The following is a 24,882-nucleotide window of genomic DNA, read 5'->3' on the forward strand; positions in this document are numbered from 1 at the left end:
GCAAGCAGTGGTGGGCGAAGTTACAGGCGCATGCGCAGTAAATTCCTGCTGTCAAGCAGGAATGTGATTGAAACCAGACACACGTTCAAAGGAATGGTGTGGGAGATATGTACAGTACTGCATTGCACAGAAGATAAGTTGAAATACCCTGCAGTGCAGTTAATTATCCCGAGCGAGGGGAGAGCGCTGTATATGCCGAATTGTGACACAGTTACAGTACAGTACACGCCTATGCGTTTCAACAATTTTCAAATGAAACATACTGTACTGTACTGCAGAACAGTACTGCAAATGCATGTATACTTTAAATATGCAAATTTACAATTACTGCGCGCGCACACACAGACTGTGTACTGACGTAGGTTGAACCGCGAAGGTATTAGAGTTCCAAGACAACAGCTCGCAAATGCCCCCCTGAGTTTTTACACGGCATTGCAGTATTGCAGACAGCGAGAATAAAATGCTAATATCACAAGCGCAAAAATAAAGCAGTTCACTTCGGGTGAAAACGACACAAAACCGCACATAACCGGGATAATCTGAAAATCGCGGATCTAGCCGATTTAGACTAAAGGCGGACGCCACTGTATTTAGACATATTTGTATTTGCATTTAATAAAGGTTATTTTTCCCATGTGATTTTGATTACATCAGGCAGGGGGGGATGGGGGGCAAGAAATTTCATGGATGAAAAGGTGGGCTTGGCATAAAAAGTTTGCTCAACCCTGCGTTACCCTGTAATTCTGTCCCCATTATATGGTGCCCTGCAGGATTATAAAACAGGGATGCCGGGTGTGGTTGGGTTATCCACTTAAGAAGAATTGGTGGTGCGCGTCTGTGGTTAAAAATACAAAGCCAGCACGGATACATTGTATGCCGGCTTGTAACCCAGACCGATTATAGGTCAAACCGCAACCCACATCACAGAGCCCCTTCAATTAAGTGGGTAGAAAAAGGGTGAAATGTCCTCGGGCGCGTCACTATCAAATCTCTAGTATCTTGAGCAGATGTCTCCTCCTCTGTATGTGATTGGGTGAGTTGTAGGTGAGGAAATGCCTCCTGATATCTTCCTTGACAAAAAATAAAAGGGAGAAAAAAATAGTGCAATACAGTTTAATTAAACAGTGGGTGGATGAGATTTAAAACTTACAAGCGACCGATATATTTGGGCATAGGAAGGAGATGCCGCCAGACTCCACAACGTGTCCCTTTCTGGGTTGGGGTGTTTTGTCTCGGCTAGTCCCTGCTGGCAGGTTCTTCCCGTCTGTGTATCGAGGTGTATAAGGCTGCAGTGTGGATAATCAGAGCCTGTGCACAGGCTGTGTCCTCCTCCGGCCGCCTATCCCCTCTGCACAGACAGTCTTCAGCTTCCTTACTCCGTTGCGCATGCGCAGACGGCGAGACGCTGGGCCAGGATACAGGGGAAACAGACTCCTCACTACGGTAGCTTGGAGTAACCAAAAAACGTCAGACGCGTTTCGCCAATGCTTCCTCAGTGACGTAGGCAAGTTCAGGGTAGCAGCAGTCTTTTATACCTTGCGGTTTCGTCGGTTTAACTTTAAATGTGCTGGTTTCTCTCTGGCCATATTAGCTGTTGTAATACACTAAGTTAAACATGTCTATACTGGTGCAGCAGTTAATACATAACAAACAAAAAATACATTACATTAAACTCTTAATATTACACATACATTAATTTTAAGAACAGGTGGCATGCTTAAAAACCTTTATTAATTGCATGCCCCCTGTAGGGACTTAAAAGGGAAGATAAAAACAGAAGATACAAAATGGGCATTTGAGATGAAGAGAACACCATTTCTTAGGAACCTAATGATGTTAAAAATTCTTTAAAATATAAATAATTCTATAAAATGTCCCTTAAAATATTGAATTTAAGAATCTTGGAAGAGAAATTGTTAAAAAACATACCATAGATTATGAAATTTTTAATGGAGTTAAATGACATATGTGGGTTTTTTTAAAACCCAAAGGTTTCTGAGTATGCCATCTGTTTCACAGATATATTTTAACACATGGGTCACAAGACGATTACAAAAATATATATCACTTTTATACTAGACCTACTATAATTATATACCGGTGTGGTGTTCACTGACTAATCTGATTTACATAGTTATTCAGAATTTTTTATTTCTTCAAAGTAGGTGTATTAATATTATGGGAGAAATGCAGTAACCTCCATTTCCAAATTTAACCCCTTAGGTGCCAGAGTTTGGAGGGTGAAAATCCAAAAGGATTCTCTTTTATTAATTTTCTTTATGTAATCTCCTCCCCTCCAATCGGGTTTAACTATTTGAATCCCAAAAAATTTAAGACAAGATGGATTCTGGTTGTGTTTAATCTTATAGTGATTTGAGACGCTGTGGGTCTTTAAACCATTACATATATTCCTAATATGTTCTCCCAATCTCGTTTTAAGTTTCCTTATTGTTCTACCTACGTACTGCAGGTTGCAGCCACACTGTAGTACATATATCACCCCTTTACTATCACAAGTGATATGTGATTTAATATCAAAATCTAAATTAGACACGGTGCAATTTAAGGAAGTTGTCCTACTATTAGTTAATGTATTGTTCCTACATGCCTTGCAGTTTGAGCATATTTTAAACCCCTTTGTTAGTTGGTCTAACCAACAGCTTTTAGTTTTTGGAGGTAAAAAGCTAGGTACTAATTTCTGCTTAATATTTGGTGCTCTTGAATAAATTACAGTAGGTTTGTCTCCAATTATTCCTTTTAAAAGGTCATCTTGTTTTAAAATAGGCCAATGTTTCTTTAAAATCCCTTCTATCTGTTTTGAGTTTATACTATAAATTGTGATAAAAGGAATAAAAACATCTGGTTGGCTTTTTGTCTTTTTATTATTGTATACTAACATGTCTTTTCTGTCTATCTCCCCAACCTTTTGTAGTGCTTTGTCAATTGTTTCTATTTTGTAGTCTTTCTCAAGAAACTTATTTTTCATAGGAATTATTTGCTCATCAAAATCGCTCTTTTTAGTTCAATTAAGTGAATAACTTGCGCTAGGAAAAAAACTAGCACTCTAATTTTTTGAGTGCAGCTAGTTAACAAAGTACCATGAATATATATATGAGTTTTATAATTGTTGCATATACAGAACATACCTATAAAAATAAACTGTACTTCAATGGTGTTTTAAATGTACAGACATGAACCCTTTCCTGTCATCCCAGCAATTAATCCATTAACATGCCCATATGTTATGGATGAATGAGCTGAAGGATTTTTCCTCCGTACATCAAAGGGCACCCTGCTAAGTTGGTGCCCCAGTGTCTAGAGGAGTCCGGAATTGAAAAGCCTCGGAATTGAAAAGTTGTTCTCAGGAGAGGATTGGCTGGGTATGTTAAGGATAGAACCCTTAACCCTATAAAAATGCCTGCAGCCCAGTCCTAGTCAGTTCCACCTAAGAGTCACCTGATTCATCTAAGATCAACCAAGAAACATCCAAGTTCCAGCGTCAGCAGTTCAGGAGTGTGAGGAGTTAACTACACCGTAACAAAGATTTGCACCCCTCTTCTACAATTCGTTTGAGCTGGGGATTCCTGAACGAATCCTTTAAGGACTTTACGAAATTATTCCCACCGCCGGAGATGTAGCAAGTTGAGCTCCTAGCCAAGGACTGTCGCACGGATCAATTCGCGCACCCACTTGCATGCGTGCAGGGGTGTCCAGAGACTTTGTTGTTGGGTCATTCGTTCCGTGGACATTTGATTTAGTTTCCCCATTCCAGCAAGTATTTTATCCAGTGTAATTGTGAAGATTGTGTGTTTGTCTTAAAAAGAAATAAATTACAATTTATTTTGCCCTCCTTGTGTGCTCAATCCAGAATCCCGGTATTAATGTGTTGGTAAGACCTGGTCTACCGTGACAGATCCCTGTTAGGAAATAGCTACAGGACAGGGACTTTGGTAATAGAAGGTTAAGGGTGGGTGTTGGGGTCCAATAGGGTTAAAAATCGGTGTAAAGTGTTGCTGACCGTTGATACTGGCAGTACTGATAGTTTACCCGCAAATAGTGTATGATTTGCGGGTACGCGTCTGTAGATAAAGACATGGGTGTATGGAAGTCTAATGTAACCCTATGTAATATCTTTACCGTGCCAGCAAGTTCTACAATTGGGTTTTGGAGTCCAAGTTCCAGACTCCAAGTTCCTAAGGTTAAAGTATAGGGAAAACCTGACCTGTTTTGTGGTTTACCTGTTCCCCTTTTCTCAGAAATATGAAACTTTGGGAGTGTAAGTATTAGGGGGATATTTGGGTAAAAATTAATTTTTCTTTGCGACGGTGAGGGGGTAACCAGGCTCAATAATAAATGTTAAGCCCGGTTGGTTACCTCTGATCCATGTATTGAGGTTCGGGAGAATCAGCTCTTGAGCCCAGGGATTGTCTATGCATTGTAAATAATTATGCGACAATAAAGAATGTATGTGTTTTTACCTTTCCAGGAGTGCCAGCAAGCAGAGATTGCTGGGCTTTGAATTTTAAGGGGGGTTTTATGGAGAAAGTGATGTCAGAATGGACCTAGCTAGTCAGGGTCCAGATTTGCTGAATACCTCAAAAATTTGTTTGGGAATCAGATCAGAAACCTGGATACATATAGACACAATGCTCCGGCAAAAACGCTTGCTAGTCTCACCGCTAGGATTCCCTGCTTCAGCACAGACCAGAAAGGTAAAGGGGCATAGGGATGAGGTATCCCATGAATGGTAAAGGGGTCCCTAGGTTAAGGGGTGATGCCCAGTTAATGCCCAGGTCACCCAGAACTCGGAATAGGGGTTCTGGAGGTGCTCCAACCATATGGTAAGGTTGTGAGGATTTTTAAAGTCTAAGTCTAGTATAGTGTGTGGGGAATATGGCTAGTAGGAATAAAGTGCCACTTCTTATTCTATTCCCCCTAACCATAAGACAAAGTATAAATGTATGGTTTATTAAACAGTGTGTTTAAAGTACATACAGTATATGCTTGTGCACAGTATTATGAGCAGGGTCTTTCTGGACCAATGTTCTGGATGAGTCACCGGGCTACCAGCTTGGTGCCACTGTGTCTACCTAGACATCGTACATGAACGCCACAGAGGATGTCAGAGTTGTGAAGAGCTTTTGGGCAGGAGGTTTAAGCTTGAGCACTCATGTCCTGGGATGAATGGAAGTCCTCAGACTACCATTTGCCTTTTCCAGACTGTGGGAAGCCTAAACCAGCGGTGGCGTCTGCATACCAAGTGGCTGAGGTGCCAAGTTGGCGCATACCCTTGGCTGATACAGAGGATATACTTGTCCGGCTTTGGAAGACTGGCATCACTCTGATTGGCTGGTAGGACATTTCCCACGCTCGGATTGGCTGTAGTCTTTCATGAATGAACTCTGAAATACTATAAGAAACCCTCAGCCAAATCGGGAGAGCAGATTCTAAGCATCAGTGGCAAATTCAAAACAACTAAAAGATGCTCTTGGAGAAATAGCAGCGAGAAAGCTCAAGAAATTTCAAGGCAGAATATTTTCCCATTTTTCGGGGCAAAGTTCTGAGAATTGAACGTAGCGGTCGCGGCTAAGATTGCAAGCTGAAAACAGTTCCAGGATGATTGGGACTAACTCCCAGTCAAGGGATTTCAGTGGTGGCGTCAGGAACTTCAAGCCGATTTGAGTTCCTGGACATTTCGGGCTGAGTCCCGGTCAACTAAAAACTTTGGTTCTTTGCTTATTTCAATTAGGAAAGGCTAGTTATTTGCCCCAGACCCCCAGTAAGTGTGTCTTTCTCAAGTATTTTGGTGTCTCACAGTGTATTTGCCTGTTTAAGTGAATAAATGACAATTATGATCCCGGTATAAAAGGTGTAAATGCCTGGTCACCCGTGACAGTATTGTTTGCAGGAGTGGGGGACAAAGTTTGCAGGAGTTTGCAGGAGTTCGGGGGACAAAGTTACCGGTAGTCCCGTAATTCTCCCCGATATGCAGGCATGATTTGCGGGTTTGCAAGGTGAATTACACAAGGGCTACACAGTAATCCCCAGAATCCTGGTTTTTGAGCCCTTTCCCACACAGGTATAAGGTTCCCCAGGTAATATAGTTTATTAAAACAATGTGTAAATGTTTTATATGAAATGTATGTAAACTCAATGCAGTCAGCCCGGGGGGCATCTACATAGAGTCTGTAGATCAAAGGAGGGAAAGGATGTCTAGAGGTGAGAAGAATATTTGGTGAGCGGGGAAATATTAGGTCCGGAGAACAAGGGCACCTTTGTGTCTGTCAGACCTAGTGGAGCGGTTGGATGGGGATGCTGCTGGTAGGCGCATTTCCCATTGGCCGATTTATATTTCCCACTTGCCCGGCTTTTCGAGCTTAAGCACACCCCTCTCTTTTGATTCTGTAAAGCCAGGAAAGATTCTGTAAAGCCAGGAAAGCCTCCGACTCGTGGTTGGCTGATGGGAAAATTCCCACATTGATTGGTCACCACTCCGACTTCCATGTTAGAGATAGCACAGCGGAAGGTATGCAAGGAGTTGGCCCAAGCAGAGAACCAGACCATTTAGTGACTTGGGTCGGTGATGCAAGGGCGGGCTTTTCAAAGTTGCTCTGTGGTGAATAGCAGAGTAACTGGCTTCGGTTTCAGAGCTAGGAAAGCCTGTTCAGCAGAGACCAAGTCAGACGCGAGGACCATGTTCTCAGAATAGAACGTAACGGTCGCAGTCAGGTATTCTACCCGGAAAAGAGTACCAGGAAGCTCGGGACTACGTCTCGGTCAGGGTAAGCCTTCCGAAGCAGGCACCCTGCAGCTATTTGAGTCTAGATTTCACCCCCAGTGTGTATTTTACCTGTATTTTGTATTTCTTTGTGTGTACGCAGGTTTACCTGAATAAACTATATTTTATTCCACTACCTTGTTTTGCCTAGTGAATTGATCCCAGAAGGTATAAAGGAGGTAAAAGACCTGGTCTCTTCTTATACACACACAATAGTGCAAATATGTCTGTGACAATTGAAGGGGTTCAGAAGGTCATCCTGCAGGTGATATATTCACATATTCCCCACTCTTTTAGGCATGTCCTAAATCTGTGGCAATGGTGTATGCCTCTCTATCCTGTGTGATCTTTAGAGTGGGGTAACCTTCGTAGGTAAGGCAAAAAGAACCCAATAGTGCAAACTGATACAAGGTTTGACTCCTGTATCTTACGAGCCAGCTCCTGCACTTCCGGGTTGAGTCCCCAGATGATTAACAGCAACAACGGAGGAAGCACTGTGTCAGCGTCCTCCCGTGGTTCCTTCTCTCTCACCGCGTTTCATCGGCTTGCGATTTCATTAGGAGCTGATGAAACACAGGAACTGGATCGTGAGACACATGAGACGCCGAGGAGAGGAGCGGTGAGAGAGCTGTCAATCTGAAGCTGCTGTACTCTGCTATTCACTGCTTTTAACTATTTGACACCATGAGTGTAATATTTTATGCTTTTTATTGATAAATCTTTGTATCAGTCTGCACTGATATCTTCATAGAACTACATCATATATTCAGCCAATCATTTGGGATATTAGTATTCATTGATATATTATCCCCTCAATTTTGACTAATGAGTGCATTATGCAAGGGATTTGGTGACCTTTTGGTCACGCTCTAAGTGCAGCTGCCGTAGGGGAAAAAATGTAAATCCGGACTGCTGTCAGATGAAGTACAACAAAAGATTTATTGGCACACGACATGTGCCAATACATGTTTTGTTGTACTTCATCCGACAGCAGTCCGGATTTTCCTTTTTGTTCCCTACGGCAGCTGCACCGCCTCACAACCAAGACTCTCTACCCATATTTTTTTTAGAGTTGATCCTACTGTACAGGATGTGTCCAATTTATAAATACTGTACCACCATTTTAATTACAAATTGTCATTTTGAGATGACTCAAAGCTGATTAATCCAACCAAAAGATTTAACTTCAAATACATTTAACTTGAAAACAATTTGCATACATGCATACTTTTACATACTGTAGATATTAAACGAAGAACATTAAGTAACTAATTGGGTGCATTAAGCTAAATAAGAAGCTACACACAGATGTAGCCAGACTTTAAGTGGCGGCAGCGGAATAAAAAGCTATGGCTTCAGGTAAAGTGAGAGCTGCAACTTTCCCTGACTGCTGCAGAGATAGTCCAATATTTCCGAATGGGACCACACACAGCGAAGGTTCCTCCTCGCTGCCATGGGAAGCCATGGCTTGGATCCTGCGGCTTCATTTAGCACAAACAAAAAAAGAGTCTGGCACACTGTCCAAATTACTAACATTCTTATGCTAAGATTCATAAAGCAGCAATAAATCAATGAAAAAAATCCTATTTTAACCAGAACAGGAATAGGCATTATTTTTCCTATATGCACCAAACAAATTATGCAAAAATAACTCCCATAAAACAAGCAATTCAAAAATATGGATAGTTGTAAGAGGAGAAATATCTTCAAACAGTAGCACCTACAGTATGTACAAATTCATTGGTAACCATTTTATTATTCTCCTTTGTTGTTTTTATGAAATTATGGAGAGGTATTTTATTTTGAATCTGGTATGTGGTTATCTGAGTATTGTGTAAATGTAGTGATTTTAAAGGGGCGATCCCATCATGTAGCAGGTCAAAAAAGCTTTTCTAAAACAATCAGTGTAATTGGCTTTCCTATAAAAACCCATATCAGACTTGAAGTACAATAATGACTTAATTGTATCTTGGAATTTTTTTTACTATACTTTGCTTTTCCCCGGGTATGCTGAAATCAAGCATATTAGCTACTTATGTTGAACTGTCTGAGTAAAGATAGTATCATAATTACTGCAGGTGCCACATGACATACAGTCATGAGAGTGCAGAGAAGAGCCACCAAATTAATAAAGGGGATGGACATTCTAACTTATGAGGAGAGGCTAGCGAAATTAGATTTATTTACATTAGAAAAGAGGCGTCTAAGAGGGGATATGATAACTATATACAAATATATTCTGGGACAATACAAGAAGCTTTCAAAAGAACTATTCATCCCACGGGCAGTACAAAGGACTCGGGGCCATCCCTTAAGGTTGGAGGAAAGGAAATTTCACCAGCAACAAAGGAAAGGGTTCTTTACAGTAAGGGCAGTTAAAATGTGGAATTCATTACCCACGGAGACTGTGATGGCAGATACAATAGATTTGTTCAAAAAAAGGTTGGACATCTTTTTAGATGGGAAAGGTATTCAGGGATATACCAAATAAGTATACATGGGAAGGATGTTGATCCAGGGATTAATCCGATGGCCAATTCTTGGAGTCAGGAAGGAATTAATTTTTCCCCTTAATGGGGTTTTTTGTTTGCCTTCCTCTGGATCAATAAGTAAGTTTAGATATAGAATAAAGTATCTGTTGTCTAAATTTAGCATAGGTTGAACTTGATGGACATACGTCTTTTTTCAACCTCATCTACTATGTAACTATGTAACTATTTAGCTATATCAAAGTTCCAGCACATTTTTGAAGGGGAGATCTACAATGAAGTGGAAAGGAGGATTGGTCTCCATCAGTCATCAGTGACCAGTGACCAGTGACAGAGCCGTCATGCGATTGCGAGTGACGGAGCCGTCATGCGAATGCGAGTGACTGAGCGTCATGCTATTACGAATGACGGAGCCGTCATGCGATTGTGAATGACGGAGCCGTCATGCGATTGCAAATGACGGAGCCGTCATGCGATTGCGAGTGACTGAGCGTCATGCTATTACGAATGACGGAGCCGTCATGCGATTGTGAGTGACGGAGCCGTCATGCGATTGTGAGTGACGGAGCCGTCATGCGATTGCGAATGACGGAGCCGTCATGCGATTGCGAGTGACTGAGCGTCATGCGATTATGAATGACGGAGCCGTCATGCGATTGTGAGTGACGGAGCCGTCATGCGATTGCGAATGACGGAGCGTCATGTGATTGTGAGTGACGGAGCCGTCATGTGATTGCGAGTGACGGAGCAGTCGTGAGTGCGAGTGACGGAGCAGCCGTGAGTGCGAGTGACGGAGCAGCCGTGATTGCGAGTGACGGAGCAGTCGTGTGATTGTTAGTGTTGGAGGGGAAATGCCACTCTGGTGCCGAGGCCCCTTTGGGTTAAAGGAGCACTCCAAGAGAAATGTTTGAAACATTTTATGTTAATAGGTGGGAAGCAGGGGGTCTCCGTAGCGAAACTGCTTTGATTTCAGTTCCGGGGACCCCTGCTTCTCGAGATACGTATTTTCGTAGGGGGTGCTGGTATCCCTCTGTTGTTTAAAGCTCCTGCATCATGTGGGCCAATAGGTGGACATGAGATAACGTCATAGCTTCCTATTGGTCCGTGTAACTCCAACGAGCCCAGCTGAAGCTGCTACCCACGCCCCCTACCCCCTAGATAAGTAACTTGAAAAGCAGGGGGGGGGGGGGGAACCCAGAGCTGAAATCAACGTGGTTGAGCTCCGGAGACACCCTGCATCAGAGCTATTTTTTTTTAAAATGTCAATTGGAGTGTCTCTTTATGATTCTAGATAAAGGTTTGTATTTTTCTGACTTCTGATAAAGTTAAACCAATTTACATTTCAATTCATCAACTAGAACTCCACAAATTTGTCAGTCTCACTAACCCAAGTATGACTTTTACATAGACTGAACAAATGACACTGCTTCGTGAATCTCTGATGAATATTATTTAGGCTCATTTACATCCCTTTTTATGAGTGTTAAAAATATTGCTTACCGTTTTATGGGTGTCAAAACGGATGAATACGAAGTAGTTAGTTAGGACTTTATACCACATTAAAAATGCAAATTCAACTTGGTGAATCTGGACTGTTAATGGACTATAAAAACAAGCAAAAGATGCATGATCGCTTGGAAAGCTAGAGAAAAGCAATATAGATGAATCAACATACTATAAGAGCACAGATTTGATACTCACATATTTAGCGTTTTTTTTCATTGTGGACATGCAGAGTATCGTCACCCAAATGGAGACGACTGAACCAAAGAAATCACAGTACTGCAAGGTGTCATAATCCATGATACACATTACTGCCACGCCGGGCTGGTCGCAGGCATGATAGAACTGAAATAAAAATGCTCAATAGTGTGAGACTATGCACAGAATACTACAACATTAGCAATACATGTGCTAACACATTGCATTGATACTTTGTGGCTTGTTGTGATGGAGAGACCTCTGCAGTCTCTAAGCTTAATGTAAGCCAGGGTCTTCCTGGCAGTTCTCTAATGAAACATAAATTGCTAGCTCTTGTATTCCTGCTAATTGTGCGCATTTTCAGAACAGACAAAGAGCGCGAGAGAGAACGAGCGCGAGAGAGAACGAGCGCGAGAGAGAACGAGCGCGCGAGAGAGAACGAGCGCGCGAGAGAGAACGAGAGCGCGCGAGAGAGAGAGAACGAGCGCGCGCGAGAGAGAGAACGAGCGCGCGCGAGAGAGAACGAGCGCGCGCGAGAGAGAACGAGCGCGCGCGAGAGAGAACGAGCGCGCGCGAGAGAGAACGAGCGCGCGAGAGAGAGAGAACGAGCGCGCGCGAGAGAGAGAGAACGAGCGCGCGCGAGAGAGAGAGAACGAGCGCGCGCGAGAGAGAGAGAACGAGCGCGCGCGAGAGAGAGAACGAGAACGAGAGACAACAAGCGCGCGAGAGAGACAACAAGCGCGCGAGAGAGAGACAACAAGTGCGCGAGAGAGAGACAACAAGCGCGCGAGAGAGAGACAACAAGCGCGCGAGAGAGAGACAACAAGCGCGCGAGAGAGAGACAACAAGCGCGCGCGAGAGAGAACAAGCGCGCGCGAGAGAGAGAACGAGCGCGCGAGAGAGAGAACGAGCGCGCGAGAGAGAGAGAACGAGCGCGCGAGAGAGAGAGAACGAGCGCGAGAGAGAGAGAGAATGAGCGCGAGAGAGAGAGAACGAGCGCGAGAGAGAGAGAACGAGCGCGAGAGAGAGAGAACGAGCGCGCGAGAGAGAGAACGAGCGCGCGAGAGAGAGAACGAGCGAGAGAACGAGCGCGCGAGAGAGACAGAGTGTACGAGCGCGCGAGAGAGAGACAGAGAGAACGAGTGCGCGAGAGAACGAGCGCAAGAGAGAGAACGAGCACACGAGAGAGAACGAGCACGTGAGAGAGAGAACAAGCGAGAGAGAACGAGCGTGCGAGAGAGAATGAGCGCGCTCGAGTGAGAACAAGTGCTCGAGAGAGAACGAGTGAGCGCGAGAGAGAACGAGCGTGCGAAAGAGAGCGTGAGAGAGAGCGCGAGAAAGGGAGTGCGAGAAAGCGAGAGAGAAACGGAGCGACAAAACATCGGATACTGAGAAATGTGCTAATCAGGATAGGCAAAGTGTATTCCAAAGAATTAAATTACCATATTTCCCGATATCTCAGGTGTGTTCAGTTTTGTTCACAGGTATCAGTCTCCATATTGTATAAAGGAGCAACGGGGAAGTATATACTGTTAATTACTTGGTACTTTACAAAAATAGGTCGCTCTCATAGTTCAAGTATCGGAGTAACGCCACATTTACGAATGATTTAAATTCATGCGATACTTAAACGGGCCTTTGTGAATAAGTGTCATTAGCGGGAATGCCGCTTTTGCATATCATTAGCACTAACGTCCGTTAAACTTAACGCAAAGCCCTTTCCGGTCGAAAAGATGACTTAACCTAACATTATTGAGCTTTGAACGTTCAAATTAAGACATGATGTGAGATAATGTCATATTAACTCACTTAACAGAGCTCTGTGGATCTAGGCTTTAATTTGCTAAATAAATTGTTTAGTATGTAGTAAGTACTAGGGTTTTATAAAGTCAGCCTGCAACATTGGGATAACTGTAGCATTCTTTAGTGTGACCGCAATCACACCCTAATGAAATAAGAATGTATTGTTTTGCAGTAATACAGCTCAACCCCGTTACAACGCGATCCGTTACAACGCGAATCTGCTTATAGCGCGATGCAAGCGTGGCTCCCAATTTTCATAATTATGAATACTTTACAACACAATTATTGGTATCTTAAATACTTTATTGTACAATGCATAAAATTGTACATAATTTCTAACGCGATCCGCTTATAACGCGGTGTGATTCTTTGGACCCCAAGCGCAGCGTTATAAGGGGGTTGAGCTGTACTAGCTTTTTTTTTTTAAAATCTATATAGACGTATACAGATGAAACTTTTGGTTCGAACCATCTCTCTTTGCGGGTCGCATATAGCATCCTCCCCTGCACCACAGAGTACGGAGTCTTAATGGTCCATTGGGATTAACAGAGCATTCCAGCGTTACAGGCCCTGTTATGGGGTGCCGGTATGCCAGCCATGTTTAAATTCTCCCGCCTCATGGCCCACGTGAACGGGACATTTAAACAGAGCAGGGGGATATTGGCACCTCATACCGGTGGCTGTAACTCGAAAAGCAGGGGGTCCCCGAAACTGAAATTAATGCGGGTCAGCTCCGGAGACACCCTGCTTCAATACTGTGTTATCAAAATAAAATAAAAGCAGTTTCATTACCTTATTCAGTGCTTGTTTTTTTATTTGTAGCTTGGCCATTCCTTGCAATTGTGGCAATCCATGCCCATATTGTGGGCATGGTTTACCACTATGCCAATGAATTGGTTTATTGGAAAAAAAAAATTCTTATTGAAATGTAATGTATCTTATTCAGTGTTAGTTTTTTTTATTTGTAGCTTGTCCATTCATTGCCATTGTGGCAAACCATGCCCATATCATGGGCATGGTTTACCACTGTGACAATCAATGGGTAGAGGGGTTGGGGGAAGTTTCCCCAGAGAGGATGGTTAGGCCTCCTGGATGGGTAGCAGGAGGGGTTGGGGATTTAACCCCTTAATTACCATAGTGGTTAATAACCGCTAAGGTGATTAAGGGGTTAGTGGCCTGTAGTTAGTTTTTTTATTTTAATGTTGGTGCCCACTGAAGAGGAGGACGAGTGGGATAGGGAGGGCCTTCATCCTGGCAGGGGTAAGTACAACTTTAATTTACTATATGCTAACTGGGTAATGTTTTGGTTATATTTTATTTTGTAATGAGCAAATGTGCTATTATGGATAATAGGGATTTTGCCCATTAGAGTACTGTATGTGTTGCGGGGGAGGGGGGGGGGTTGTTCAATGTATTGTACAGGTGTTTGTATTGTATTGTAATGTAATGTTTATTGGGGTAGAGGGGATGGATGAAGGGGGTATTTCTGAGGGGTGGGTGGTTATGCCTCTCGGGTGGGTAGTGGGAGGGGTTACCATCACTAAGGTAATGAAATGGTCAACCCCCTCCCGCAACCTTCCCGGTAGGCCTAACCAGCCACCCTTGGGCAACTACCCCCATCACCCACCCCATCAATCCCCAATAAACTAGGTACTCTGGCTTAACCCCTTCATTGCCTAAGCTTCTAGCCGTTAAGGTAATGAAACCGCTTTTATTTTAATAACACAGTATTGAAGCAGTGGGTCTCCGGAGCTGAACCGCATTTATTTCAGCCTTGCGGACCCCCTTCTTCCCGATTTACAGGCCCCAGTATTGGTTGCCGGTATCCCCCTGCATTGTTTATATCTCCCGGTCACGTGGGCCGTGACGTGTGAGAAGTTAAACAGGGCGGGGATACCGGCACCCCATAACGGGGCCTATAACATGGGAAGCAAGGGATCCCCGGACCTCAAATTAATGCGATTCAGCTCTGGAAATCCCGTTTCAATACTGTGTTATTATAGTAAAATAAAATCTGTGCAATCCCCTGTTAGAGGTGCGATGGGAGAGTGATTAATTCAGTCTCACTCTTACTGCGTGCCTCTTACAGACAGGTGCAGCCCGGTAGGATTCACACAGCGCTAGTCCCGTCAAACGCAAGGACCCCCGCTGTATTAATCCGATGGGCCAGTAAAGCCTTCTAGGGACTGTCCTGCGGAGTGTCCCCGATATCCAGAATGTGCTTCTTCCCATGCCCACGGGTGCTGGGTCATAAGGAAAAATTCCATCTGTACATAAACCTTTTTACAACTCCAAGTAGAAATATATTTCAGTAGAGCAGTAAGATCTAATTTAGTTCTCTGGGAAGATAACATTAATAATACTGTGAAAAAAGATCAAAATAGTAGGAACATTAATTTAAAACTTGAAATTGGGTAACTATCCTTTTTCCAGTGCTTGCTGTATGTATTACAGTTTTTTGTAAAACTGAATGGTAAAATATGTATTTTGGCAGGATGCTCTTATATCAGACTATCATGTCATAACAGAAATAAAGTTATAATAGGACCTGTACTCCTGCATAAAGCCCATACACCTATAGAATTTTGCATGGATCCATATATACTGTACATACATATAGTGATAGATGCAGAGCAATCCGACTTGGGTGGATACATAAATACATTGATAGACAGAGTTGCCCAACCAATGCAGGATCTAATCGGGGATTGCCCAATACAGTACACTAGTCAGACCATAGGTGTACATACCGTGGAGAAAAACATGGTATAAGCATAAACTGCTGCCTCCACAAAATAATAACGGTAAACAGCAACTGCAATAGTGGGCAAAAACATAAGATTGCTGAATGTTAGAAGTAGTGTAGCTGTTAACTGATGTTGAGCAGAGAGTGCTTCTCTGGCATCTGTGCAACTCCAGCCAGTCCAACCTATGGCAGAAACAGACAACAGATATTAGAAAATCACAGTACCAGGATCTGGTCACAAGAAAATGTAAAATTGGCATTTCTAAAATTGATTCGCAGATGGGATAGAAATAATGTGTCTAAATTTGTAGCATTGATTTTGTGGTCTAGAACTGGTGATTTTGTGAGTCCTCCCCACCTTTTTAACTAGGGAGGTTCCAGCATTTGGCTGTATGGACAGGACTCACTGTGGTTGTTTCCCTTCAAATAGAGGTTAGGACCTGCATTCATTTTGGTTTACCTTGACGTGGCATGCAGGCTTATGACGTTTTGGCCAAAGGATTTAACTAAATAACCAATACATATTTTTATTATTAAAGTATTTAAACCTTATTTATTTAGAAGATTCTGAGATCTGCTCTTGCAAGATTGTCCAGAATCCCCTATAAATAAAAATCTCACCTGCTTTGCAGCTGCAGGCAGCATAGAGGTAGCCGTGTCTCCGCAGCAGCCTGCACTTCCCGTATGTTCCACAGTCATTAAGGCAAGGGCTCAGGTACGTAGAGACCATCACATTGGAGGTTAGCTGGTAACATTCACTAATGAGGAAAAAAAAAAAATGGCACATACTATCTAGTCGAGGCAATATAATTTATATATTTGTTCATAGTAAAAAAGGAATACTAGAGCATTTTGCACAGGATTGCCAACATAACAATTAAAGATGAAAAACATATGAGTCTATCCATGTCTCATACAGATACCAACCTTATACAAGTCTTAATAAGCAATTGCTATATTGGGCCTTTTTCTTAGTTCAATGACACGCTGTGCAGACACAGGGAGTTACATCGGTGTTTTTGTAACATTGGATTGAAGCCGGGGGTCTCCAGAGCTGAACTCCATTAAGGTAAGAAGGGAACCTCCTGCTTCTGGAGATACTTGCCTCCATAGGGGTCCCAGTAGCGTTCCGCTCGGCTAGCAGGGTCCACGTAATGCGGAGTTTCAAAGCTCTTGTGCTCTGTGGACCAATAGGAAGCAGTGACATCATAAGGTTCGGCTTCCTATTGGCCCGCGTGATGCAGGAGTATAGGGTCCCCGGGGGTTAAATTAATGGGGTTCAGCTCTGACCTACTGATTCAAACCTATGTTAAACAATAATAATGGTAAAAAAACGCATGAATTGCTTCTTTTCAACTTTAAGTTTTTATTGGAAAGTACAAATACAGCCATTGTTCCACAGCCCATTATCACCTTTCCGGTTTTGTTAAACACATATGAAAATGCATCGGAAGCACAACCATTTAAAACTTTACAAACAAGACTAGACGAACTTGACAGGGGGACAGGGGAAGAGGGAAGGGGGAGGGTGTAGGGTGGCTAGACTTAGTTGTAACTTTCTCGCCGATTCTTGGCCCACTTGTTAGGCCATATCTAAGGAATTTAGCTGGATCAGGTCCTCCTAAGGATTCTTTCTAGTATTGGGTTTACCCTATTCTATGACCACGTGAGGGTCTGCTAACTGTGCGTCACTATGTCGTTTTGTCTAATCTGCCCTTAAAGGAGACCGCAACCAGGTTAATTAGTGCAAGATCGAGGTGGCGTCCACTCCGGGGATGTCTACCTGGGTCAACCATGGATCCCAGACGTTTAGAAAGTTTGTGCCGGTGTCATTAACTAAACACGTTAATTGTTCCATCCGGCAGACATGCCAAATTCTGTTTTTGATCTTTGGGATATTTGGTATCTCCTGCTGTTTCCATAGTGCTGCGATCTCACACCTTGTGGCAGTGGCGAAATGCGCGATTAATTTATGCGACGCATTTGACAGACCCTGGATCCGCCTGCCCAAAAGGAACAGCCACGGGTCCAGGGGGATCTCCAAATCGAGAATCCGCTGAATCCAGTCTCTGATTTGTTCCCAAATAGGGGCCACCTTAGTGCAAGACCACAGCATATGTCGGAGGTCTGCTGCTTCCCCACACTGTTTAGGGCAGAGAGGGGAGTAGCCTTTTACAAATTTCGCTAAGCGCGTCGGAGTGTAGTACCACCTCATAAGGACTTTATATGCGTTCTCCTTTAATGTGGTGCAGATTGAGCTTTTAGCCGCCGCCTGAATAATTCTGTCCCATTCGTCGTCCTCTAAAGTCTCTCCTAGGTCGGATTCCCAGTGTCTCATGTAACTCAGTCTGTTGTCAATGGGCGACTTCCGGCAGATCACTTCCCTGTACATTCTAGATGTGAGTCCCCTTGTGTCCGTAGCTCTAGAACACAGCTGCTCGAAATTTGTTCGCGCCGGTCGAATTGGCGTCTTATTATAGAAATCTCTGATCTGGAGGTACCTAAAAAATTCGCTGTTTGGGATATTCTTAGAGGATTTAATTTGATCAAATGTTTGTATGGTCGTTATGCCCTCCAGATCTAGTAGCCGGGATAATCCTTTCTGTGTCCACATTAGGAAGTTTTTGCTATTCAGGCCCGGAGCGAAGTCTATGTTGCCCACTATTGGTGTCATTAGCGAAGTTTTGAATTTCGTGGCCTCCCAAACTTTTAGTGAATTGACCATGGTCTGTATCGGGTTGTGCATCTTGCGTACCCCTGCTTTGGGTAGCCAGATTAAATTTTGGAGTTCAATTGGTGCACAACAGCTTTTCTCCAACTCAACCCATCTCCGTAGGCTTGGGTCTGTGTGCCATTGGAAAATCTGCCCTAATTGGGCTGCTTTATAGTAGGCCAGCAAGCAAGGCACCGCTAACCCTCCGCCTGTTGTAGGACGTTTTAATATTCCCTTATTGATTCTTGGGTTTTTCCCGTTCCAGATAAATTTCATAATTTTTGACTGGAGGGAGAGGATGTCCGCCTGCACCAACGGGATAGGAAGACTCTGGAAGAGATACAGCATCTTTGGGAGGAGATTCATTTTCACGCTATGTATCCTCCCAATCCATGAGATGCTCCCCTTCATCCAGGTTCGGAGATCCTCCCCCAGCGTCTTTATGATCTTGGGGAAATTTGCTTTATATAGTGTTTTGTACTCCCTTGTGAGATACACCTATAAATATTTGATAGCGGAGGGTTGCCAATGAATTGCTTCTTTTAATTAGAATGACATTTCTATTAATCCTTCTTGCTTTTGATACTTCTGAACCTGCACAAACAAGCCTTTTCTCTAAGGCTCCCGTGCGGAGGCGCGCTGAGGCTGAGGGAAAGCGGGTGCTTTCCCTGACCTTGGTTCGCGCGCCGTCCTTGGGCATGTCAGGGGGCGGGCCAGTGCGCTCCGGCGATTGCCAACTCTAAAATTTTTCTAAGACACGCTTCTGCACGCGTGCGCGAACCCCTGCTAAAGCCGCTCTCATTGCAGCTGCAGGGGCTCAGTGCTGAGCGTGAGCGCGCCTCAGCACGGGTCAGCGCATAAGCGCTGACCCTGGACGCAGCCTAAAGTTTACATGGTATCAGAAGAGATTAGGGTTGCCAGGTGTCTGGTTTTGAACCTGATAGACCGGTATTTTGCCGGTAAAAATTGAGAGGTAATACCGGACATGTATGTGTCCGGTATTTTCCCTCTCTGGATGTGCGGGCAGCAGGAGTGTGAAGGGTGGCCGGGTGCAGCGTCACCACTCTTACCTCTGATTCAGAAGCAGGCTGCAGAGTCTGGTACCAGGGCGTCATTTCTTCCCCCACCCCCACCCTCCCAGCCAAGACTATCCAATGGGAGGGCTCAATGTCATTAAGGAGCATGCACAGCTCCCCCATTTGCATGCTGGGAAATGTAGTTTCCTTCCAGCTTTGCATGTGGGAGAGGAGAGAAGAGCTCCACTGAGTCCATGTCTTTCAGGAGGTCCTCCACAGAGATACCAGGAGGGCAGAGGAGGAGGAAGTGGTGAGGAAGAAGTGGTGAGGAAGGAGTGGTGAGGAAGAAGTGGTGAGGAAGAAGTGGTGAGGAAGAAGTGGTGAGGAAGAAGTGGTGAGGAAGAAGTGGTGAGGAAGGAATTGTGAGGCAGGAGTGGTGAAGGTGAGGTAGGAGGAGGTGGGGTGGTGGTGTGAGAAGATGAGGGGGGGTGAGAGGATGAGGGGTTGCAACAACCATGGAAGTAGTGGGAGAGGAGCATTAAGATCAGTATTGCTAACCATGTATGACTGCAGGTATGTTATTTATAAATTATGTGACTTACGTAATTTTTTTTCCTAAATTTAACGCCACGTTCTGCATCACCAATTTGTACCATTTTGATATTCTATTCTGTAAAAAATGCTGGGAGAGCGCTCAATTCCCAAACCTCTCCCAGAATTTTTTACGAAATAGAATATGAAATAGTGTAAATTGGTGCATACTGTACGAGGAGTGAAATTTAGAAAAAATTATGTAACGGTCTGAGAATTTATAAATAACCTGTCTCCCCACTGACTTTTTGAGCGCGCCGCATTTTTCACCCATGTGTCCAGTATTTTTTGAGAAGCCACCTGGCAACCCTATAGAACCAGAAAGATTAGTAATTAATTTAATTTCCCATTTGAATAGTTCCAGTGTCATAGATAACAAACCAACAATATCCACTTTCAGTGAATGAATTAAGAATCTCTTAATTATTCTGTAATTTAGATTTCTACAGCTCCTTTAGTGCATACTGTACATAATTTTTTTTTATTCTAGTAAGGCCGTCAACAGGGAGTTCCATCTGTTCTGCACCTCCTCCCCCTGCTTAAACAATTGAACTCTGCCCCACCACACCCAACCCCACCTCTCCCCTGGGACCAACACATTTACCTGTCATTCTGTGGACACAGAAGCTGCATGGATAGATACCAATTGTCAGTCTCTGGATAGGGGATGTTTTGTGTGGTCCCTGTTAAGCTGCTATTCATTACGAAAGTGTAACCCTGAAAAAAAGCTTCACAATAACATTTCAATGTCAGTGTAATGCAGACTTAAATGAATTGGCAAAAGGAAAAATATACTTGTGGAAGAATACATTAATTTAAAGACAGGCTACACTTGTTTTTCTTTAGTTAAAAAAACAACCAAATAAACATTGTTTATTTCTTTTTTAACTTGACAAATATTTAAAGTAATGAAATCTTTAAAAAAAAAAAACTACAACAGGGTGCTGATATGTTTTCACTTTAGTAATGTCCTGTGTAATATAGAATGCTCTAGGTATCAAATGCATCAATGTAATTTCACATACTGTAGCTTTCAACACTTCCTAAATAACAGGAAGATAGGGTGCAACTAAATTACCTAGCAGTATGGATACTTCTAATAATGTCGATAGTGTAAATCACGACTACAGAACTCGGTCACAGGAAAACATTATATTGAAATTACACTTTTTTCAAACACGTCCTCCTGTTGTTACCAATTGGTCCTTATTGTATTGTATGTCTTTATTTATATAGCGCCATAAATATACATAGCGCTTCACAGTAGTAATACATGTTGTAATCATATAAATAACAAATAATATAAATAGCACTTTATGGGAATAAGTGCTTCAGACATAAGAGTAACATTAAGGAAGAGGAGTCACTGCTCTGGGGAGCTTACAATCTAATTGGTAGGTAGGAGAACGTATAGAGACAGTAGGAGGGAATTCTAGTAAGTGCGTCTGCAGGGGGCCAAGCTTTATGTATCATGTGTCCAGGATTATCCACGGTGCTATTCATATGCTTCTTTAAGCAAGTGTGTCTTAAGGTGAGTCTTAAAGGTGGATACAGAGGATGCTAGTCGGGTATTGAGGGGAAGGGCATTCCAGAGGTGCGGGGCAGTCAGTGAGAAAGGTTTAAGGCGGGAGAGGGCATTAAGATACAAAGGGGGTAGAAAGAAGACTTCTTTCAGAATACCGCAAGAGTCGGGATGGTGCATAGTGAGAAATTAGGGCTGAGATGTAAGGAGGGGCAGAGGAGTGTAAAGCTTTAAAAGTGAGGAGGAGAATTGAGTGTGAGATGCGGGATTTGATCGGAAGCCAGGAAAGGGATTTCAGGAGGGGAAACGCGTGGACAGATTTAGGAAAGAGTAGAGTAATTTTGGCAGCAGCGTTTAGGATAGTGTGTATGTGGGGGGATAGTGTGTGTGTGTGGGGGGGGGAGATAGTGTGTGTGTGTGGGGAGGATAGTGTGTGTGTGTGTGGGGGGGAGGGATAGTGTGTGTGGGGGATAGTGTGTGTGTGTGGGGGGATAGTGTGTGTGTGTGGGGGATAGTGTGTGTGTGGGGGATACTGTGTATGTGTGTGGGGGAGGATAGTGTGTGTGTGTGTGTGGGGGATAGTGTGTGTGGGGGATAGTGTGTGTATGGGGGGGGTAGTGTGTGCATGTGGGGGATAGTGTGTGTGTGTGGGGGGGGATAGAGTGTGTGTGGGGGGATAGTGTGTGTGTGTGGGGGGGGGATAGTGTGTGTGTGGTGTGGGGGATAGTGTGTGTGGGGGGGGTAGGGTGTGTGGGGGGGTAGGGTGTGTGTGGAGGGATAGTGTGTGTGTGTGTGGGGGATAGTGTGTGTGTGGGGTGTGATAGTGTGTGTGTGTGGGGGGGGGGATAGAGTGTGGGGGGGATAGTGTGTGTGTGGGGGGGACAGTGTGTGTGGGGGATAGTGTGTGTGTGGGGTGTGATAGTGTGTGTGTGTGGGGGGGGGGATAGAGTGTGGGGGGGATAGTGTGTGTGTGGGGGGGACAGTGTGTGTGGGGGATAGTGTGTGTGTGGTGGGGGGGGGTAGTGTGTGTGGGGGGATAGTGTGTGTGTGGGGGGGGTAGGGTGTGTGGGGGGGTAGAGTGTGTGTGTGGGGGGGTAGGGTGTGTGTGTGGGGGGATAGTGTGTGTGTGTGTGGGGGTGATAGTGTGTGTGTGTGGGGGTAGTGTGTATGTGTGTGTGTGTGGGGGGGTAGTGTGGGTGTGTGTGTGGGGGGGTAGTGTGGGTGTAGTTTGTGTGTGGGGGGATAGTGTGTGTGTGGGGGGGATAGTGTGTGTGTGAGTGTGTGTGTGTGGGGGGGGGGGGATAGTGTGTGTGTGTGGGGGGGTAGGGTGTGTGTGTGGGGGGGGGGATAGTGTGTGTGTGTGGGGGTGATAGTGTGTGTGTGGGGGGGTAGTGTGTATGTGTGTGTGGGGGGGTAGTGTGGGTGTGGGGGGGTAGTTTGTGTGTGGGGGGATAGTGTGTGTGTGGGGGGGATAGTGTGTGTGTGAGTGTGTGTGTGTGGGGAGGATAGTGTGTGTGTGTGGGGGGGAGGGATAGTGTGTGTGTGTGTGGGGGATAGTGTGTGTGTGTGTGGGGGATAGTGTGTGTGTGGGGGGGATAGTGTGTGTGTGGGGGATACTGTGTGTGTGTGTGGGGGGGATAGTGTGTGTGGGGGATAGTGTGTGTATGGGGGGGGGGTAGTGTGTGCATGTGGGGGATAGTGTGTGTGTGGGGGGGGGATAGAGTGTGTGAGGGGGGATAGTGTGTGTGTGTGGGGGGGGATAGTGTGTGTGTGGTGTGGGGGATAGTGTGTGTGTGGGGGGGGATAGTGTGTGTGTGGGGGGGTGATAGTGTGTGTGTGGGCGGGTAGTGTGTATGTGTGTGTGTGGGGGGGGTAGTGTGGGTGTGTGTGGGGGGGGGGGTAGTGTGGGTGTGGGGGGGTAGTTTGTGTGTGGGGGGATAGTGTGTGTGTGGGGGGGATAGTGTGTGTGTGAGTGTGTGTGTGTGTGTGTGTGTGTGGGATAGTGTGTGTGTGTGTGGGGGATAGTGTGTGTGTGTGGCGGATAGTGTGTGTGTGGGGGATACTGTGTGTGTGTGGGGGGGGGATAGTGTGTGTGGGGGATAGTGTGTGTATGGGGGGGGTAGTGTGTGCATGTGGGGGATAGTGTGTGTGGGGGGGGGATAGAGTGTGTGTGGGGGGATAGTGTGTGTGTGTGTGGGGGGATAGTGTGAGTGTGGTGTGGGGGATAGTGTGTGTGTGTGGGGGTGGTAGGGTGTGTGGGGGGGTAGGGTGTGTGGGGGGGATAGTGTGTGTGTGTGGGGGGGATAGTGTGTGTGGGGGGGGGACAGTGTGTGTGTGGTGGGGGGGTAGTGTGTGGTGGGGGGGTAGTGTGTGTGGGGGGATAGTGTGTGTGTGGGGGGGTAGGGTGTGTGGGGCGGTAGGGTGTGTGTGTGGGGGGGTAGGGTGTGTGTGTGGGGGGGTGATAGTGTGTGTGTGGGGGGGTAGTGTGTATGTGTGTGTGGGGGGGGTAGTGTGGGTGTGTGTGTGGGGGGGTAGTGTGGGTGTGGGGGGGTAGTTTGTGTGTGAGCGTGTGTGTGTGGGGGGGGGATAGTGTGTGTGTGGGGGGTAGTGTGTGTGTGTGTGTGGGGGGGATAGTGTGTGTGTGGGGGGGGGGATAGTGTGTGTGTGTGTGTGTGTGTGTGGGGGGGGGATAGTGTGTGTGGGTGGGGGATAGTGAGTGTGTGGGGGGGGGGATAGTGTGTGTGTGTGTGTGGGGGGGATAGTGTGTGTGTGTGTGGGGGGGATGTATGTATGTATGTATGTATGTCTTTATTTATATATCGCCATTAATGTACATAGCGCTTCACAGTAGTAATACATGTGGTAATCGAATAAATAACAGATAATATAAATAACAGATCATGGGAATAAGTGCTTTAGACATAAACATAACATTAAGGAAGAGGAGTCCCTGCCCCGAGGAGCTTACAATCTAATTGGTAGGTAGGGAGAACGTACAGAGACAGTAGGAGGGAGTTCTGGTAAGTGCGTCTGCAGGGGGCCAAGCTTTATGTATCATGTGTTCAGAATGTTCACAGTGCTATTCGTATGCTTCTTTAAGCAAGTGTGTCTTAAGGTGAGTCTTAAAGGTGGATAGAGAGGGTGCTAGTCGGGTACTGAGGGGAAGGGCATTCCAGAGGTGTGGGGCAGTCAGTGAAAAAGGTTTAAGGCGGGAGAGGGCTTTAGATAAAAAGGGGGTAGAAAGAAGACATCCTTGAGCAGAACGCAAGAGTCGGGATGGTGGATAGCGAGAAATTAGGGCTGAGATGTAAGGAGGGGCAGAAGAGTGTAAAGCTTTAAAAGTGAGGAGAAGAATGGAGTGTGAGATGCGGGATTTGATTGGAAGCCAGGAGAGGGATTTCAGGAGGGGAGATGAGTAGAGTGATTCTGCAGCAGCATTTAGGATAGATTGTAGGGGAGACAGGTGAGAGGCAGGAAGGCCGGACAGCAGGAGGGATAGTGTGTGTGTGTGTGTGTGGGATAG

General features: G+C 45.0%; 1 protein-coding gene across 1 annotated transcript in view; it reads right to left on the minus strand.

The window, feature by feature from the left end:
* Nucleotides 1-24,882, minus strand: part of PGAP6 (post-GPI attachment to proteins 6) — a 172,843-nt gene that overhangs the window by 21,695 nt on the left and 126,266 nt on the right. The window contains exons 8-11 of the mRNA XM_075565213.1: nt 20,442-20,565; nt 16,139-16,275; nt 15,522-15,700; nt 10,969-11,115 (exon numbers count right to left, since the gene is read on the minus strand). Coding sequence (XP_075421328.1) covers nt 10,969-11,115; nt 15,522-15,700; nt 16,139-16,275; nt 20,442-20,565 — 587 coding nt within the window. The remainder of the gene's footprint in view (nt 1-10,968; nt 11,116-15,521; nt 15,701-16,138; nt 16,276-20,441; nt 20,566-24,882) is intronic.

Source organism: Ascaphus truei, chromosome 11 (assembly GCF_040206685.1).
Source record: "Ascaphus truei isolate aAscTru1 chromosome 11, aAscTru1.hap1, whole genome shotgun sequence".
NCBI lineage: Eukaryota > Metazoa > Chordata > Amphibia > Anura > Ascaphidae > Ascaphus > Ascaphus truei.